This window comes from Megascapheus bottae, chromosome X (genome assembly GCF_031878675.1).
Source record: "Megascapheus bottae isolate mThoBot1 chromosome X, mThoBot2.hap1, whole genome shotgun sequence".
Lineage (NCBI taxonomy): Eukaryota > Metazoa > Chordata > Mammalia > Rodentia > Geomyidae > Megascapheus > Megascapheus bottae.
In genome coordinates, this window is record NC_143547.1 from 11,297,298 (window position 1) to 11,311,761 (window position 14,464).

The 14,464-nt window shown below is 42.9% G+C and overlaps 1 protein-coding gene across 1 annotated transcript in view; it reads right to left on the minus strand.

Annotated features, from left to right (window-relative positions):
- The window catches only part of Pcyt1b (phosphate cytidylyltransferase 1B, choline), a 78,401-nt gene extending 65,556 nt beyond the window's left edge, over positions 1–12,845 (minus strand). The window contains exon 1 of the mRNA XM_090326078.1: positions 12,615–12,845. Within this exon, the coding sequence (XP_090182204.1) occupies positions 12,615–12,728 (114 nt within the window). The 5' untranslated portion in view covers positions 12,729–12,845. The remainder of the gene's footprint in view (positions 1–12,614) is intronic.
- Positions 12,846–14,464: the final 1,619 nt, after the last annotated feature.

Consider the following 14,464-nt stretch of genomic DNA (forward strand, 5'->3'; position numbering starts at 1 on the left):
CCAGGCCCTGAATTGAAGCCCCATGACTGACAAGAGTAAAAGTGAAAAAATTACATACTCTAAGCTCAGTACACACAGCATCCAGATCAAGTAAGCAGATATAGCCAGCATCCATTCTTTGCCTCTTCTACTATGTTGACTTTTGTATCCCAGATGCACTCTATCTTTCTTTTTATTTCTTCTGTGCTCGTCCTAGGTCTTGAAGTCAGAGCCTGGATACTGTCCCTGAGCTTTTTCACTCAAGGTTGGTGTTCACTTGAGCCACAACTCCGCTTCAGCTTTTTGGTGGTTAATTGAAGATAAGATTCTCACGGGACTTTCCTGCTTAGACTGGTTCCAAACCATGATCCTCAGATCTCAGCTTTCTGAGTAGCTAGGATCACAGATGTGAGCCACTGATGCCTGGCTTTCTGTCTTTATTTTTTTATGAAAACTAAATCCAACAGTGCATACTATTTTGTATTGGATCTTCCATCCACTATTATGTTTGCAAGATGCATTCACATTTATGCAAGTTCCTTTTTTTTTGTCTTTCCTTTTTTGGTACTAGGGATCAAACCTAGGATGTGGCACTTGCTACACAAGCACTTTACCACTGAGCTACATCCCAGCCCTTATGCAAGTTCTTGTTCATTCATTTTCATTATTGCATAGTATTGCATTGTGAAGATAATTTATAAGTTTCCAGTTGAGACTGTTATGAATAATGCTGCTAAAAAACATCTAATAATAATGGAGGTTTGAGTGGTTATATGTACAAATTTCATCAATGAGGAACTATTGGGTCAAAAATACTTTGGAGCCCAATGTGATGGCACACCTGCAATCCCAGCACTGAAGAGGCAGAAGGAGGATTGCAAGGTCAAGGTCAGCTTCACCTACAAAGCAAGAACCTGACTCAAAAATTATTGAGGCTGAGGATGTAGTTTGTCTAGTAATGTGCAAGCCCTTGGGTTTACTCACTAGCTCTGCAAAAAATATATACAGAGTCACTTTGAATGTGATTTTACAATTTTTTTAAAAAAAGCTTTAACGGGGGGGGGGGGAGGGAAATGGGTACCAAGACATGTGAAAGGGTATCAATGTACGTGAATTAATGCACCTTCTATCTGGCAAATATCATGTAACCCTTTTACTAATTACAATAAAAAAAATTTAAAAAAAAAAGCTTTAACATTGGATTGATTTCCTGCTCCTACTCCTGAAAATGGAGCATATGACCTAGGAAGCCTAAAGGGCTGGAAGGTCTAGTAGCAGAACGCCTATCTATAAAACATAAAACCCTGAGTTCAAACACCAGTGCCACCAAAAACACAATCAAATCTTGCTTCTCAGTTTTATGAGGGCTCGAATCTTTGCTCATTGGTGTCTGAAAACTGTGTGTTGTGGGAAGCAGATGTTTTAGAGGTCAGATATAATTTTAAATTAAGTCCCAGCTTAACTGTTTGGTATCTGTCTGATCTTTGGGATATAACTATTATAGATTTTTTTATCACATTGGGAATAATTATTATTATTTCATGGGTATATATTGTTTAAATGTGATAACATAGAACATTGATCATTATTTCATGGGTATACATTCTGTTTAAATGTGATAACATAGAATGTTGAACACAGTAACTACACAATTGTTCCATTTCCTCACTGCCCATAGAAAATGATGAGTGAGACCACTAGCCTTGTACCACAAATATAACAATGACCTAAATAGCTAAACAGTTTGGAGGTACAATGGGCTTGAACTCAGGACCTGGGCACTGTCCCTGAGCTCTTTTTCTCAAGGCTAGCACTCTACCACTTTGAGCCATAGCTCCACTTCCAGTTTTTAGGTGGCTAATTGGAGATAAGAGTCTGGCAGGGACTTTTCTGACCAGGGTGGCTTCAAACCATAATCCTCAGTTCTCAGCCTTCTGAGTAGCTAGGATCACAGGTATGAGCTACCAGTGCCCCATTTTTATTTTTTCTTATGTGACTGTACCTGTAGTTGATGTTAGACACACTAGAGATGATGCACAGATGCCCTCAGGTGCCAGCAATGGGCATTCAACACCATTTAGTTGTCAATGAACTGTACACATCATTCATAATGTTTCTATTAACATATTGTTGATCTCTCTCTTCCTTTTCCTCTCACTTTCTTTTTTTCCCTGAGGTTTGAACTCAGGGCCCCACATTTGCTAGGCAGGCACTATACCATTTAAGCCACATCTATAACCTGGCTTTATTATTGGTTATTTGGAGATGGAATGTAGTACATTTTTCTACCAGGACTAGCCTTGAACCATGGTCCTCCAGATTTCAACCTCCTGAGTAGCTAGAATTATTGGTATAAGCCACCTGTGCCTGGTTGTTATTTTTCTTAAATGCCAGCTTCAATAACCCAAGGAACCCCATTACATTGATATCAGGTTTAGTGCACATGAATTACTGAGTGGAAAACAAAACAAAACAAAAAAAACCCAGCAAGTTAAAGACTTTGATGGGAGGGAGGAGATTATATGAAAATGAATCCCACTCAGTAGGCTAGCCCCATGTGGCCTTGCACATTATTACGCAGGCTCACACTAGCAGGGCTCACTGCTTTATTTTCTAATCACTGTGTTTTCAAGTTGGCCTTCAAGATCATCGAGTGCTAAACTGTCCTTTTATCCCCAAGTAAGGTCAGTTTCCCCAGCCTTCCATACAACCTAGTTCATGCTGGGATAAAGAGGACGATAGGAATGTTAAAACAATAATACTACGGTCTGAGGCTGGCAACGGGTAATCAGACACTTGTAAGGTGGAGGCTGTTACCTGGGAGATTATTGGAAGAAAATAGGCCTAGCTTGAAATGACTTATTTTGTTTCTACCTTCTTTGCTTTCTTCCTTTTTTTTCATCCTGCCCCTGGTGAACAGAGAGACAAACTCCTTTTCTATATCTATTTCCCTAAGGGTCAATGAGATGCTTTGTGGAGGCACCAGCTAAAGATTCAAGAGTTTAGGGACAATGGCCTGACCTATTACCAGGCTGTACCCCAAGTATTAAGCTTAGATGGATAACATCTCTTAAGAAAGCCCCTCAAAGAGCCAGGAGTTTAGCCTAGTGGTAGATTGCTTGCCTAGCATGCACAAAGACCTAGGTTCGATTCCTCGGTACCACATGCATAGAAAAAAGCCAGAAATGGTGCTGAGGCTCAAGTGGTAGAGCTCTAGTCTTGAGAAAGTCCAAGCACAGTGCTCAGACCCTGAGCTCAAGCCCAGGACTGGCAAAAAAAAAGAAAGCCCCTCAAGCTAGACACTGGTTAACACCTGTAATCCTAACTACTGAGGAAGCTGAGATCTGAGTATAGTGGTTCAAAGCCAGCCCAGGCAGAAACTTAAGTCTGTGAGAATCTTTTATCCAATGAACCACCAAAAAACCAGAAGTGCAGCTGTGGCTCAAGTAGTAGAATGCTACTTTTGAGCAAAAAAGCTCAGGGGCAGTGCCCAGACTCTGAGTTCAAGCCTCATGAACAGCACAAAGAAAGAAAGACCCTCAAGTCCTATATCCCACTGCCATGCCTCAAAGAAAGACCAATATATCAAACTTCAGTAATATGAAATAGATAAATTAGGAGGTTATTGTTCACATTGAGTTGAAATAAATGTTTATTTTTTTTCTAGTTGTGAGGCTTGAACACAGGGCTTGGCCACTGTCCTTGAGCTTCTTTTGCTCAAAACTAGCATTCTACCACTTGAGCCACAGTGGCACTTCCAGATTTTTCTGATTATGTGGTAGTGAGGAATCAAACCTAGGGCTTCATGCATGCTAGGGAAGCATTCAACCAATAAGTCATATTCCCAGCCCAACACAGATATTATTAAAACCATTAAGGGCTATTCTAGATAAGATTTGGAATAAATTAAACTCTTTTTGATAAAGCCCCTTAAGAATAAAGTGGAAGACAAATGTTGTTTGTACAACATGAATGTAAAATTCCCAAGTTCCCTGTGGACATGTATTATTAATATATTAATATTTAGTCCCTCTCTCTCTCTCTCTCTCTCTCTCTCTCTCTCTCTCTCTCTCTGTGTGTGTGTGTGTGTGTGTGTATGTGTATGTGTATGTGTATGTGTGTGTGTGTGTGCTGGTACTTGGGCTTGAACTCAGAGCCTAGGCTCTATCTCTTAGATGTTTTGCTCAAGGCTAGTGCTCTGTCACTTGATCCACAGATTTGATCTAGATTTTGGTTAACTGCTGGAGACAGGAATTTCACAAACGTTCATGCTCAGGTTGGCTTTGAATGACAAGCCTCAGATCTCAGCATGTTGATTAGCTAGGGGATTACAGACAGGAACTACCAGTGCCCTACTGCCAAAGTTTTTGTTGGTTTTTACTAGTCCTGGGGCTTGAACTCAGGGCCTGGGCACTGTCCCTGAACTCTTCAGCTCAAGGCTACCACTTGAGCCACAGCACCACTTCTGGCTTTTTGCTACGTATGTGGTACTGAGGAATCGAACCCGGGTCTTCGTGCATGCTAGGCAAGCACTCTACCACTAGGCCACACTCCCAACCCCCCAAATGTTTTTACCATGCAATCATTCTACCCATCTTTATACCAAATAGAAAAGGAAGTAATGAGTAAGATTGCCCAGACAATGCAGCAGGGAGATGGAGTATAGGAAAATTTTCTAGCCAAATGGGCCTCACACCGTGATCCTCCAGATCTAAACCTCTTATGTACCATGAGCCACTAGTACTAGTGACACTTTCCCTTTCCCCATCTCTTCTTCCCTCTTTCCCCCTACCCCCTTCTCTTCTTCTTTCTTCTTATGCCGGTCGGCAGGTTTGTATTCAGGGTCTGGACACTGTCTCTGAGCTCTTTTGCTCCAGGCTAGTACCTACCACTTTGAGCCACAACTCCATTTCCAGCTTTCTGGTGGCTAATTGGTGATAAGAATCTCACAGAATTTTCTATTCAGGCTATCTTTGACCCTTTTGATTTATATATGCCCAAACACAAAAATAAAACAAAGAAACTATTTACCTAATATTTGATGTCATCTTATTTTTTTTCATAATGAATTTAGTACTATATTAGGCAAATGGAAGTTTGGAGAATTAATGAGATAAAGAAAATCTTGATGGGGCCGGGTGCATGGCCTAGGCGTAGTGTGCTCACCTAGCATGCATGAAGCAAGCCCTGGGTTCAAGTCCCTAGAACCACAAACACAGAAAAAGCTGGAAGTGGCGCTGTGGCTCAAGTGGCAAAGTGCTAGCCTTGAGCAAAAAGTGTCCAAGGACAGTGCTCAGGCCTTGAGTTCAGCCACAGGACTGGCAAAAAAAAAAGAAAGAAAGAAAGAAAATCTTGAAAGTGTAACTCCTCTGTACATTATCTAAAAATTAAAAATTAAAAACAATCCAGAAAGAATGGAAGAAAGGCATACATTGACTCCATGCTCAATACACATGACTATTATCAATCTGCAAGTAATGGATTTGCATTTGGACAGAGCCCAGCAGGAAGACGTCTAATAATAACTTTGGGCAGAATTCCAGTTGAACACAGTAAATGCCTACGGAAGCTCATGGTTGTTTATTTTCACCAATACAACACATTTAAAAGCATCTCTTATTAAAATGCATGCTGCTTTGAGTGGCTAAATAGATGGTAACATGAGAAATGGGAGTCACTGATGTCTGGAAAACCAATCATCTTTCTCAGTACTAGCGGCTGAACGTCCTGCATCCCAGCTGACATAATGCACCTTCTGCAAGACAGCAGTCTGTTGGCACTGCTCCACTTTGAAGTAAATCCCAAAAATGAACTCCTGCTAACATGGCATATTGAGCCAGCTCCTTGTTTTATTTCCAAGGTCTTCTCAGTTGATCTGTGGCACATTCATCTTTATGGAGGAGATCTATTGTAAGCTAGAATTACAACTTCTTTCTGACAGCGGAAAGCACCACTAGAAGAACTTGACCAAGGTTATGAAACAAATCCTCCAACAGACAGCTTTAAGGGTGGCTGGGCCTTGTTACAAAGGGTTTATGGGGAGCACCTTTTGAGCTCAGAGGATTTGTCTAGCCACAATCAAAGGCTTGGACAATTCCTGTCCACAAAGAGTCACTATCCCAAAGGAGTTAAGGTTTCAAGGAGAGCTGTTATATCATCTAAGATCATTCTGTTTTGTTGTTGTTGTTTGCTGGTTGTAGGGCTTGAACTCTGAGCCTGGGAGCTGTCCCTGAGCACTTCAGTTCAAGGCTAGTGCTCTACGACTTTGAGCCACAACATTTCTTTGGTTTTCTGGTGGTCAACTGAAGATAAGAGTCTCAAGGACATTCCTGTCCAGGCTGCCTTTGAACCTCAATCCTCAGATCTCAGCCTCCTGAGTAACTAGGATTACAGGTATGAACCACAGGCACCCAGCTTTTACTCTGTTATTTGGTTTTTGGTTTTCTTAGTTGTGGGGCTTGAACTCAGAGCCTGAGCACTGCCTCTGAGCTCTTCTGCTTAAGGCTAGCATTCTACCACATGAAGCCACAGCACCACTTTCAGTTTTCTGGTGGTTAAATAGAGATAAAAGTGTCACAGCCTTTCCTGCACAAGCTGGGTTTGAACGACAATCCTTAGACCTCAGCCTCCTGAGTAGCTAGGATTGCAAGCCTTAGCCACCAGCGCCTGACATCACTCTGTTTTTCTTCTTCACAATTAAGCATCTGAACCCACCCTGCATTATATGTAATCAGAAATATAGTGAAGGACAGAAATCCCATTAATGGTTAAGAAATACATTCCTAGTAGCAAAAAGGAAAATCTTCAAAAAACATCTTAAACTTGATTCTAAAGGATCATATCTATCATCCTAAGTACTCAATGACTGAAGATCAAGGTTCAAAGCCAGCCTAAGCATACAAATCAGAGAGACCCTTGTATCTAATTAAGTAGCAAAACTGGAAGTAGAGGTGTAGCTCAAATGGTAAAACACCAGCTGTGAGTTAAAGTAGAGTTTGCAATGTTCTGGGTTCTATCCCCAGTATGGAAGAAGAAAAGACAAAAAAATACAGTTTGAAACAAGGAGGGCTGGGAATGTTGCTTTGTGATAGAGTGCTTGACTAACATGCATGAAGCCCTGGGTTCAATTCCTCAGTACCACACACACAGAAAAAGCCAGCCGTGCGCAGTGGCTCACAGCTGTAATCCTAGCTACTTAAGAGTCTGAGATCTGAGGGTCACGATTCAAATCCAGCCCAGGCACTAAAGAGCTTGAGACTTTTATATCCAATTTTTCACTAGAAAAGGGGAAGTGCAGCTGAGGTTCAAGGGGTAGGGTGATAGCCTTGAGCTAAAAACTCAGGAACAGTGCTAAGGCCCAGAGTTCAAGCCCCATGACCCACAAAAAAAAAGAAAGAAAAGAAAAAGCCTGAAGTAGTGCTGTGGCTCAAGTGGTAGAGTGCTAAACTTGAGCAAAAGGGGCTCCGGGCCAGTGCCCAGGCCCTCAGGCCAAGTCCCAGGACTGGCAAAAAAAATGTCTAGTGGAGCTGGGTACCAGTAGCTCACACCAGTAATCCTAGCTACTTAGGAGGCAGAGATCTGAGGATTGTGGTTTGAAGCCAGCACAGGCAGGAAAGTACATGAGACGCTTACTGCCAATAAACTACTCAGAAAAAAATCTGGAAGTGGTAACTTGGCTCAAGTGGTAGAGTGCTGCTAGCCTTGAGAACAAAGAGGCTTGGGAATAGCACCCAGTTCCTTAGTTCAAGACCCAGGACTCGCAAAAAAAAATGTGTAGTGAGAGTCCTAAGAACTGAATTCAAGCACCACTACTGATATACTCACACAAAATTCTCAAAGCAGAACACCAAAGTAAAGTGATAAGGGGAAAAGATGACATTCCTGCTGGACACTGGTTTCTCAGACATGTAATCCTGGGAGGCTGAGATCTGAGGATCATGGTCCGAATTCAGCCCAGGCAGAAGTCCCTGTGAAACTCTTATCTCCAATTAACCACTCAAAAACCGGAAGTGGTGCCGGTGTGGGTGTGGTGGCTCACACCTGAGGATCAAGGTTCAAAGCCAGCCCGGGCACAAAAGGACCAGGGACTGTTATCTCCAATTAACCTCTAGAAAACCAGAAGTGGGACTTGGCTCAAGCCTAGCGTGGTAGCCTTGAGCTGAAGAGATTAGGGGCAATGTCCAAGCCCACGGGTAGGTCAGTAGCCTGGAGCTGAAGAGCTCAGGGACAGTGCCCAAGCCCCATGACTCACAAGAAAAAACAGAAAAAACAGAAATGGTCCTGTGGCTCAGAGTGGTAGAGCGTTAGCCTTGAGCCGAAGAGCTCAGAGACAACAATCAAATCCTGAGTTGAAGCTCCATGACCAAGAAAAAAAAAATATGACTCCTAAAATATAGGTTCATCATAAAACCTAAATGAACTTTGTTATGCTTTTCTATTTCTTTGGCAGTATAATTTTATTCTATTTTCCCCTCTCCCTCTTCTTTTTTATATTTTCCACCAAATGTGAAATAAGACAGCTGGGAAAACTACATGTGTTCCTTCCAGAAAAGTGTCCCCGTGAAATATGAATCAATTGAGTTTTCGATATTATAAATAGGCTAATTACAGGGACTCTAAATATAGATGGTTTTAAAGTTCAGTTTATTCAGTGATAACATTGTTCCCCAAATTTCAAAAAATAGAAGAAAGGGCTGATACCTGAAGGGGAACCTAAATGTAAAGTTTCATTCCTAAGCAGGGCCCTCTGATATCCCTCATGTATTTTCCATTGTTAATTAGGCAATTTAGCAGCCACAGTCTGTTGATGCCTGTGGCACACTGACCCACATGTGATAGGGCAATGATGGATGGTGGGAGGAGGCGTATAACCTATCAGATTTGAAAGGTGAAGGTGCCTGGCTCTAGTGGCTCATTCCTGTCATCCTAGCTGTTCAAGAGGCTGAGATCTCAGGATCACCATCCAAAGCTAGCCAGGCAGGAAAACCCAGGAGACTCTTATCTCCAATTAACCTCCAGAAACCCACAAGTGGTTCTGTGGCTCAAGTAATAGAGCCCTAGCCTTGAGCACAAAGATGCTCGAGGATGGGGAGCTGGGAGTTTGGCCTAGTGGTAGAGTGCTTGCCTAGCATGCACGAAGACCCGGGTTCAATTCCTCGGTACTCCACATACATAGCAAAAAGCCGGAAGTGGTGCTGAGGCTCGAGTGGTAGAGTGCTAGCCTTGAGAAAGTCCAAGGACAGTGCTCAAGCCCTGAGCCCAAGCCCAGGACTGGCAAAAAAAAATGCTCAAGGACAGCACCCAGGCCCTGAGTTCAGGCCCCACAATGGACAAAGAAAAGAAATGTGAGCCTTGCATTTCCATTTGCCACTCATTCTGTTCATCAAGAAACTTTGTAGTTTCCAAAACAAGAACCAAAGAAAAAGCTGTTATACAATGCATAGAATCTAAATTTAGATTATAGCCAACATTACAGTGATCAAAGTTTGTTCATGAGATACCAGGTGCTTTAAAAAATGAGTAGTTTATAAGCCTCTACTTAAACAGAGGCACTTTTATTTTTCCAGGCCTGGGTCTTGAACTCTGGGCCTGGCTGCTGTCGTGGACCTCCTTTTTTGGCTCAAGGCTAGCACTGTACCACTTGAGCCACAGCACCATTTCTGGCTTTTTCTAAGTGGTTTATCGAAGCCTATGCTGGTTTCAAACCACGATCCTTAGATCTCAGCCTCCTGAGTAGCTAGGATTACAGGCGTGGGCCACCAGCACCCAGCCACAGCCACTTTCAGTTGCTCGTGATGATAGGAAACATAGAACTTTTAAAATCAAAGTAGATCAAAGTAATTAAACGATTTAACTTTCTCTCTTTCATACACATGCACTTTAAAATAGAACAATCAATAGTAATCCTAGCTATTCAGGAGGCTGAGATCCAAGGATTGCAGTTCAAAGCCAGCCCAGGGAAGGAAAGTCCATGAAACTCTCATATCCAATTAACCACCAGAATACCAGAAGTGGCACTGTGGCTCAAACTGATAGAGCACTAATCTTGAGCTGAATAGCTCAGGGAAAGTGTCCAGGCCCAGATTTCAAGCCCCCTGGCCCGGGACAGAGGGGTGGGGGGTGGAGAAAGAAAGATAATGTATCTCACTTAAAAGTGTGCTATAGGGAAAAGTTAGATCCTAACTGTCCCAAAAGTGAGCTGCCACTTATTCACTCTGAACCTGTTTCCTCCTGTCTGAGAGGTGAGGGTATAACACTGTGGAGGGCATGGTTCTTGTGAGTTACCTGGGCTGAGTGAACTGGTGAAAAGTGACAGTGGAAAGCAACTTGAACTTTTCTTGGTTCCTTGGATATTCTCTGCCCTGCCCACCTCTCTCAGGCCAGCCAAATGTGGAACCAAACACCTCACAGGTGAAAGGGATGGAGAGGACATTCACACAGCAGGCTGAAAGGATACACAAATAAGAGCTGGATGTTACCCTCCTCTCCCCTGCCTTTAATCTCTGTCAGGAAGATATGTTATTCAATTCAAACATTGATTGTCTTCTAAATATAAACTCTGTGAAGCCAGGTGCTGATGGCTCACACCTGTAATCCTAGCTACTCAGGTGACTGAGATCTGAGGATCTTGGTTTATTGAAGCCAGACCAAGCAGGAAAGACAATGAGACTCTTAGGTCTAATAAACTACTCAGAAATGGCAGGAAATGGCACTGTGGCTCAAGTGGTAGCGCTCACCATGAGCATAAAGAAACTCAGGGACAGCGCCCAGGCCCTGAGTTCAAGTCCCAAGATTGGCAAACATGTATGTACACACATGTGTGTATACACACACACACACACACACACACACACACACACAGAAATACTCTGGTAGATCTTGTAACATCTCTTTAGAAGTTAACTTTTCAATGTTAGACCATGAGTTGTTTAGTGGCTCAAAGAAATCCCTTGGCAACAAACTTACTGAGATAGTTTGTTTCCCATAAGAATGTAAATTCTAGGGGTGGGGAGTGTGGCCTAGAGGTAGAGTGCTTGCCTGACATGCATGAAGCCCTGCATTCGATTCCTTAGTACCACATACATAGTAGTAACACAAGTAGTAGAGCGCTAGAGTTGAAAAAGCCCAAGGACAGTGCCCAGGGCTGCAGGACTGGCAAAGAAAAATGTAGATGTCATTCAGCAACTGGCTAAAGGTTGAAGTGAATAATAAAGTGCCCTAGGAAAACATGTTTAAAAAATTAAAACAGAAAAAAATAAAACAGGGGCCAGGAGTATGGGCTAGTGGTATAGTGCTCGCCTAGCATGCACAAAGCCCTGGGTTTGATTTCTTGGTACCACAAACACAGAAAAGGCCGGAAATGGTGCTATGGCTCAAGTGGTAGAGTGCTAGCTTTGAGAAAGCTCAAGGACAGTGCCCTGGCCCTGAGTTCAAGCCCCAGGACTGGCAAAAATAAAATAAAATAAAACATAGTAAACTAACATAATTCTTTTATTTTCCTGCTTTTAAAGAAGTTGTTGTTGTAAGTCTATCTTTGAATTCTTATTAACCTTTATTCAGAAATAAGAGTTGCATAAAATCTGTAAGCATTCACTCATTTTGAGGGTTCTCAGAAAATGTTTCATCACAAAATCACATAATGAAACCTTTTCCCATGATCAAACACTTCAGCCAATCAAAGCACTTCATCTTTAAACTTGTTGTATCTTTTGGATTTGGGGGTTCAAAGAATGATCACCCTCAGAGAGATTACCAGACTTCAAGTCTTAGAACCCCAAGAAGCTCCCTCCATTGGATGGTTTTGATCCGTTGAGGGCACTGAGGTGATTGGCAACAAACTTATCTGCCTGAAGGATCATGAACTGAGGCAGAGAGAGTGATGAAATTGGGATACCCGTTACTGATATCCCTTGGGCTATCCGTGCCTGGTTTCCACACTCATTAAAGGCATGCAGCCCATTCGAAATAAATGCAGCTTCCTGGGCTCTCTCTGCACTACCTGAATAGCCCCCACCACACACTGCCAGGAATGTTCAGAAATGATTTCAACTGCACCTTATTTTGAAATACATCCTGGAGGGATTTGTACTGATTGATCTGGACATTTTCATATGAATGAGGAAGTTTTGCTTCCATGTCGCTTTCATTTTTTCACCCCCCCAAATTGGCATCAGGCACCCAGCCCAGTTGAGGACCGCATCATTCCTGAGCTAAAAATTGCTAACTTAACAAGGGACTCGTCCCAAGCTTTGTGAAGAGAAAAGCCATTTTAAAATTGCAAACTGTAGAATTTTTTTTTTACCTCCAGATTTGACAGTACACCTAAAAGGGGAGGGGGGAAAAGAAAAGAAAAGAAAAAAAAAAAGGCCGTTCTTTCCCTCCTCCCAAAGCACAAAAACACAGCATACCCAAGCGCAGCCCATTTCGTACCCAGCCAATACAATAATGCTTTGTAAGCTGAGAGCAGCACCCGGTATAGAAGCGAAGTATAAACAGCTGAGAAGGATTAGGCAGTAGCTCCATTCTCATTTACATGAAAATCCTCTAAGCATCGTTTTTCTTGCTGGCTGAGGGCACATAAGGAACTCTTTTGTGCCATAGCCATGCATACATTTGCATCCTTTGTCTTTACTTACCAGTCGAGGCTGTGGGCATGTGTGCTCTATTTCCTCCATGGTTTCTGAGGGAGGCTCATTGGAAAGGGATTTTGGGATACCTGTTTCTGACTCAGCATCAGTAAGTACTGGCATGACCAGTGAATGCTCCCTCCAGCTCTACACCCTCTGAGAGTCTCCTCCCCGGCAGAGAATGTTTTCTTTGTCACGTATTTTTCTCTCCCCTACCCATCCCCCTACTTTCCTTCTTTGCTATCTTCCCTGGGGGAATAAAGAGGTTAAACACCCCTACCCCCACCCCCACCCCACACCGCCCCTTTCTTTCGCGGAGAAGCCAAGAGGCAAGGCCTCAGTTTATCACTATAACAACCAAAAGGCGCTGGAGCGTCTGGTGCGGATACAGTATCCTCATTTGCATGGAGCGCGCTGGTTGGCTACTGTCATCATAGTACCACTCCACCGGCGAGCGGCCCGGCCCTATTGGCTAACGAGCGGTACCCACTGCTCGAACTTGGCGCTTTTGTTTGTTCTGTTTAATTCAGTTGCAAAGGTCTCCTTACACATTCTAAGAGAGTCCAGCTGCGCGACACAGATAAGATAAAGCCCCTTCTTGAAAGACCCAGGATGCCTCGGAAAAGAACATAGCAGACCTCTGCTGTAGAAGGACCGTGTTCCTGGTCTGAGTGTATGAAGTGCTGCTGCAGTCAGAATATTCGCTAAATCGGAGTCACCCTGAAAGACAAAGGCACTTTTGAGCCTGAATTCACTGTGCCAATTACCAGCTGGCCTCTCAGGAACTTTACGGTGGGCCCCTGAGAGTTCACCTCCTGGGCTGTATAGGATAAGAAACACTGGCAGATCCCCTAAGACCTGATGGAGCCCAAGAGGAACTTGGAAGGAGGTAGATTTTCTTTGGAATACCCTCCCCAATGACTTCCTCTGTGTCAGCCACTCTTGCCTCTCTTAAGGAAGTCCCTTGTTTAACACTGTTCCACGTGCTGGAGTCCTGCTCCCAGTTTATCAGTCCTGAGTCCCATCTCCAAAGCATCTTGTTGTCAGCCAATGGCTGAAGACGCCCATTGACTGAGAAAAGAGTTTTTTGTTTTTTTGTTTTTTTTTTTTCAAATCCCAACAGGAATGTTAAAGAACAACATTCTGGCAATGCTCAAAAGAACTTACAAAACTTATTTATTCTAGAGCTATGCCCATGTTTAACGTTAATGAAAATATAATTATTAGCATTTATGAAGTACAGATATAGTGCTAAGTACTTTACCTAGATAATTTAATCTTTACCTAGATAATTTAATCTTAAGAACCCAAGAAGGTAGAGCCTATTTTACAGGAGAGAAAATTGCAACCTAGAATGATTTTTCAGGATCTCAAAATTCCTAAGTAATAGAACTGGCATTTGAAGGGTTAGGGTCATAGTCAGGATGCAGTAGCTGTCTCAAAATGTCTGTTGTTTTATTTTTTCCCTCCAGCCATAGTTTGCATCCAACTGTGATTCTGGCCCAGGGTCACCAGCATCAGCGTCACCAGGGAGTTTGTTAGAAATGCAAATTATTGTTTCCATCCAGACCCTAGATCAGACTTGGTAAGTCTTAAGTAAGTAGGAATGGAATTTGCTTTGTTTCTTTCTCTCTTTTTTTTTTTGTCAGTTGTGTGACTTGAACTCTGGGCCTGAGCTCTTCAGCTCCTCAGCCCTACCCCTTGAGCTACAGCATCACTTCGGGTTTTCTGTTGGTTAATTGGAAAGAAGAGTCTCATGGACTTTAGTGCCCAGGCTGGCTTTGAACTGTGATCCTCAGATCTCCTGAGTAGCCAGGATTACAGCTGTAAGCCACTGTGCCCAGCTCTGAAATTTTCAT